The sequence below is a fragment of the Cupressus sempervirens genome, chromosome 10 (genome assembly GCF_028749045.1).
Source record: "Cupressus sempervirens isolate cs-2001-9-10 chromosome 10, ASM2874904v1, whole genome shotgun sequence".
Classification (NCBI taxonomy): Eukaryota; Viridiplantae; Streptophyta; class Pinopsida; order Cupressales; family Cupressaceae; genus Cupressus; species Cupressus sempervirens.
Genome location: NC_143127.1, coordinates 624,306,777 through 624,312,229, shown reverse-complemented (window position 1 = coordinate 624,312,229; position 5,453 = coordinate 624,306,777). Strand labels below are relative to the sequence as shown.

General features: G+C 33.5%; 1 protein-coding gene across 1 annotated transcript; it reads right to left on the bottom strand.

Moving 5' to 3' along the window:
- Positions 1–1,370: 1,370 nt before the first annotated feature.
- Positions 1,371–4,399, bottom strand: LOC149535390 (cytokinin dehydrogenase 9-like). Its single transcript, XM_089803380.1, has 5 exons — positions 3,727–4,399; positions 3,336–3,463; positions 2,362–2,631; positions 2,003–2,265; positions 1,371–1,851 (listed from the first exon to the last, which is right to left on the bottom strand). The coding sequence occupies exons 1-5, from the start codon at positions 4,373–4,375 to the stop codon at positions 1,536–1,538; spliced, it is 1,626 nt and encodes a 541-aa protein (XP_089659506.1). The 5' UTR covers positions 4,376–4,399; the 3' UTR covers positions 1,371–1,535.
- Positions 4,400–5,453: the final 1,054 nt, after the last annotated feature.

Genomic DNA, 5,453 nt, shown 5'->3' with positions numbered 1-5,453 from the left:
AAAAGTTTGAGAATAAAATGAAGCTATATAGAAGTAAAGAGTATACAATTTTTATATAGCACAAGAGAAATGGGACCACACATTTGATCACTCAAGGGAAAGATAAGTCATGAAATTGTTACATTGTTTCATCCCCAACTTGGTACCAAACATACGCTTGCTCTCTAAGGAGAGGGATACAAGAAATAAAAAAAGGAAGAAAGGAACTAACCACGATTTTAAAATATTACTTGAATTTGGCATAATTAGCATATGCATTACATGAATAAATAAAATAATTGTTAAATACTTATATATTGTATGCTATAAATAAATACACAAATATTAAAAGTTTAAAAAAATTAAAGTTAAAAGTTTAATAATTGAAATAAATTTAAAAAGGATAAAAAATGCAAAGAGATTTTTTTTTTTTAATTATGATTAAAAAACTAAACATTTATGTTAATTAAATATTTAATATTACTTTTGCAAATAATATAAGATATAATTTAATTATCAAGTCATAAGTTTTATATAATAAAACTTAAAATTATACTAGTATCTACTTTTTATTTGGGCATGTCACAAGATAATTATAATACTTTAATAATAAAATAAAATAAGATAAGGATAAAGAACCTTGTCATTAATGCACAATAAATGGTTAACTTTTCTTGTCTAAAATAAGATTTTTATTACATGTTAAAAAATCTCTATTTTTTTGGGGGAGAAATTGATTTTTAAGCTTGGCAAAATTAGTGAATCAAGTTGAAGAAAAATAAGATTTATATAATAATGTAAAATCAAAAAAAATTATAGACTATTGTAGTTGCATTAATTCTTTTATATGATTGGTTAATTTAATTGTAAAATTTGAATTGAATTGTTGCAATAGTATGTTGCCTTTAGAAAAACCTAATAATACTAATAATAATACATTTGGAACATACAACTTACAATAATAATAAATTCTAAATATATGATTATAATAATACTTGGACCGTAAGCTTCTGTGTATCCTCTCAACGCTTGTTTTTATCCCCTCAAAACTTGTATGTATACTCTCATAGTCATTCTAATCAGCACCTTTTAAGATCAATCACAGAAAGCGTCTCATGGTCCCATGTGAACATCAGAAGCATTAGCTGCAAAACAAAACAAAACAAAATATGATGAACTTTTACAATCCACGGGAGTGTTTCAATAAAAGATGTGTTTCTTAAAGGAAGTGCCTCTTATTTATGTATCACTAAATGGAAAAGTGGTATTGTCCCTTGGTGCTATTAAAAGCGGGGGTAAATGAGAAATTATTGGATCTCCTTGGAAACCATCAAAACATACTCTAATACGAGGGGACACCAAAGTTGAAAATGATTAAAATATACATATATTACAAAGATGTTTAGTTAGGTCTCTTTTACAAATTATACTATCTGATTCTTCATTGCAATTTGCAATATTTTAACCTAGATTTAATGTGCAGTTGGCAAGATAAGATAACCGAAATGATTTGCTCCAAGAAAGATTATGGTTATGGCTGTCATAGCATATGTATGTTATAATACAGAAAAGGTTCTAGACTTGGTAAATATTCTTTGGCCGGGGGAAAGAATCATATGTGGATCATATATTCTCTTGTTTTCAACGAATTTGTTCCATTTCAAACCAAAATGCTTCTTCCACTTGTCTAAAGTGTTGTGGGCAGAAAGATATTGTTTGGTACCCATTCCTGCTTTTTCACAGAAGCTAAGTATTCTTTCATTTTGTTCTAACAAGAATTCCAAGTTGTCAATTGATACAGCAGATTGCAGGAGAGCTACAAGATAGAATATGTCTTCATCAGGCGTTACTGCTGACATTCTATCATCCCACCTGAAACACGACATCAACTATGGAAATATTGATAAAATTTGAAACAGATATCTAGTTGTTATGACATACTAGTATGTAAATTGTTTCGTATAACAAAAACTTGTACATTAAGATGTTATAAGAATCATTTCTGAAGAAACCTATCAAATACCTCTTACGATTCATTGGGTAGATGAGAATGGGTCCATTGCTATTGTTTCTTAGTATGCCTTTGAATACCCCCTTGTCAAACGCTGCAATTTTCGTTTTGGGTATCAACAAGTTCAGCCATGGATGAGGAATTTCCCACAGGCCTTTTGAGCGAAGCTTCATTTCTCCAGCATGCACTCGATCCAGGAAGTCCATGTAAGGAAGGTCGGTTGTAAACACTGAAGAATGGATGAAGCTCAGAGGCTCCAAAAGTGCCCTTATTTCCTATACCACCATAAGGAAAATGTCAGAACAATATCTTGTTCTCAACTTGGGATTATTATAACGGTATTAACTGTCAAAATAGGTTTTGTTGGATACCTTTTCGACTTTAGTCCTGTCCTCATGGTTGTAATTCTTGGTGAGCTCTAGGTAGTAGAGGATCCTTCCTTTTGTCTTAATGATGCTCAAAGATGTTGGATTTTGAGGCGTGAAGAGGGACGCCCTCCAGTTGTTGAGAAGGCCTTCCTTGTCCAGAGCAACAAATCCTTCGAGGTAGTCAAAAGTGGGTCCTTCCTGCTTCGATATTAGGTATTCTTGATCTCTTGTAAAGGCTCCGAAGTCCGAGTATAGAACTCTAATCCATTTCACCTGTAATATAACAATACAATACACTGTGCCTTAGTTGGAAGAGTTTTTAAGGGTATATTTTGATCTGATGCTTTAATGATCTATTGTCAAAAGATTGGTAGCAAATTTTTTCCAAGTTTCTGCGACACTCAATGACCTATCATAAGAAGAACTCCTTAACATTAAATTCATTCAACAGCTTGGTACTACTGAATCTAACATTATTTCATTTCAAAATCATGAACACCAACATGAAGATTGAAACAGAGAGAGAAACATAATGACCTTAAAAAATAATATGTTTGCTTTCCGGGGAATAAATTGAAGGAAAAAATAGATATTGGGTTTGAGTTCTCCACGTACGATCAAACAAAGGAGAAGAGATCAATAGCCTACAAGACAAAGATTTTGTTTGCCCACCAAACAAGAGCGAAATTATAATCAAGGCATTCTAGTACGGTTGAAATTGAGCGCATAAATGTAATATGTCTAATGAAGTGCTGCATTTCTAGATTAGAAGGAAACGTGTAGTTCAAACAAAAACAAAAGCAAAGCAAAAAAAATAGCTTTTGTCGGGGATGCGGGTTTTCTATTTAAGCTATTATACTGTGTCAAGTACAAATAAGGGTATATTTTTGTGCTTCCACTTGGACAATGTTGGCGAATATATAGTAAGGTGATGAAACATACATTTCCTCTAGTCTATGAAAAGGGATGTAATTTACCATTTCCGGAGCTGGTTCAAGAGCAATTCGGGCTTTGGTGATAATGCCAAACTGCCCTAATCCGCCGAGAGCTCCATAGAAAAGTTCGGAGTTTTGATCATGTGAACAGTTTAAAATCTCTCCTTTCCCTGTTCAATCATTCACCACTGTCAACATAATTGTACATATATAAATATAAAATATTCTTAATACTAATGTTACACTTTCTGATCAGAATGTTAATCTAGATATAAGCTTGATATTAGATCATGAACTATTATCTAGAACATTGATGAAAACAACAATCTCATTAAGAAAAAATTTCATAGCAACAAGTGATATAGCTGTGATATCATTAACATAAATGTATAGTAGATATAAAGCTTTATAAAAAATAAGAAAGCCAAGTAACCTGTAACTATTTGCAGATGGTAAACATTGCTAATCTGGGGTCCATAGCGGAATGCTTGGCCACTAATTCCAGCATTAGAGAGAGTCCCACCAACAGTGAGATATAAATAATCAGTCCATGATCTTGGGGCAAGTCCTTCTTTCAATGTATCCCTTAGAACATCTATCCATAGCTCGCCTCCATTAACATCTACATAAGGGGTTGTATACTTTCCTGACTCTTTGTGCACTTGGATGCCCTTGAAGCTCTGCATGTTAATCACAATCCCATCTTCAGCCTGAGCTTGGCCCTCTAATGAATGACCAAATCCTTTGGCTGACACAGTCAGCCTAGAATAAGGCCCCATCATGTAAACAAGTTTCACTACATTTTGAATGTCTGTCACAGATGCTGGATAAACAACAGCGGCCGGGGTGAAATGGCGGCGGCCGCCAAAATCTTTGGCAGCATTTTGGATGTCATGGGGAGCAGCATGCAATTGCACATCAAAGTGCAGTTTTTTCATAGTTGCAGGGGACAAAACAAAGCTTGGCCAGTACAAGTTGAGTTCTTGGTTCAAACCCACAGCTGAAATCAACTTTCCAATAACAACAACCCATATGAGCGTTGTTGCTTTGTTTTCCATCATCCAATGGATTGTCTTCCTCATTCTCTCTAACCGACTAATGCAATTCTCAAAGTCGTGTGAAATTGAAATGAATGAGTCTCTAAACAAGCTAAAATACTTGAGGCTTAAAACAGTGTAACATTATTTTTTATTTGATTGATCTCTAGGCTCTAAAAGGCTTGAATAAATTAGAATTAAGCTATAGCCATATGAAATTTGTGCGCAAATGACTCAGATGGCATATACAAATACCAAAATACATTAGAAATGGACAGCTGGTGGGAGGAGATAATTTTAATAAGAATGATACACGGGGCTCTAATAACTCAGAGACGCGTCATAGAAGGAACATTTCTGAGAGTCCAATTAAGCGGCTGCCCTAAAAGATCCTCTCCGTCGTCATCATAATGTGGAAGAATTCTATTCCAGCACAATGTTTATCTAAAAGCCAGTTTTGTGGCTTTATTCAAAGTCAAAATAAGTTTGGCGTATGGCTCCTCTGTTTTGTCCCAAGGCCTCCTCGTATTTTGGATTGAAATCCCTGCGCTATATTTTGTTTCGTTGTACATTACCCGTATCTGTTCCAACGTTCTTCATGTCCAAATAGACTTGGATGTGGAGAAGATTCCATTGGGTAAATATATGGATTAGTGTTTATTCAACCTTTCCAACCCAGCACATAGCTCTACAGTAGCCGGTGAATCTTATGAGGCAAAATTCAGTGTGCCCGGATTTTGACATAATTGCAATATTGAACAACTATCGAGAGGAAAGTTTCTACACCAATATCTTAATTATCTCGGATATAAATCTTCATATGCTTTATTATTCTAAGTATATTTGAGTTTTACAATATTTCGTTTATATTGTTGCTTGATTTTATTTTAATCTTAAAATTAAAAAAGTGCCTCTAGATGTAAAATGTCAATTAAAAATGTTGTATATTACCAAAAAAATAATAATAAAGTATATTGAGCAGTTAAAGTTTACATAAAGTGAGGTTTCAAACAACATATTGAAAGAGAACAGCACAACATTAGTAAATATTAATGGATATTGGCAGCATTAGGAGAAGTGGCCAATATAAATGATGAAATCTTATCATTGTTCGGTCATTGGA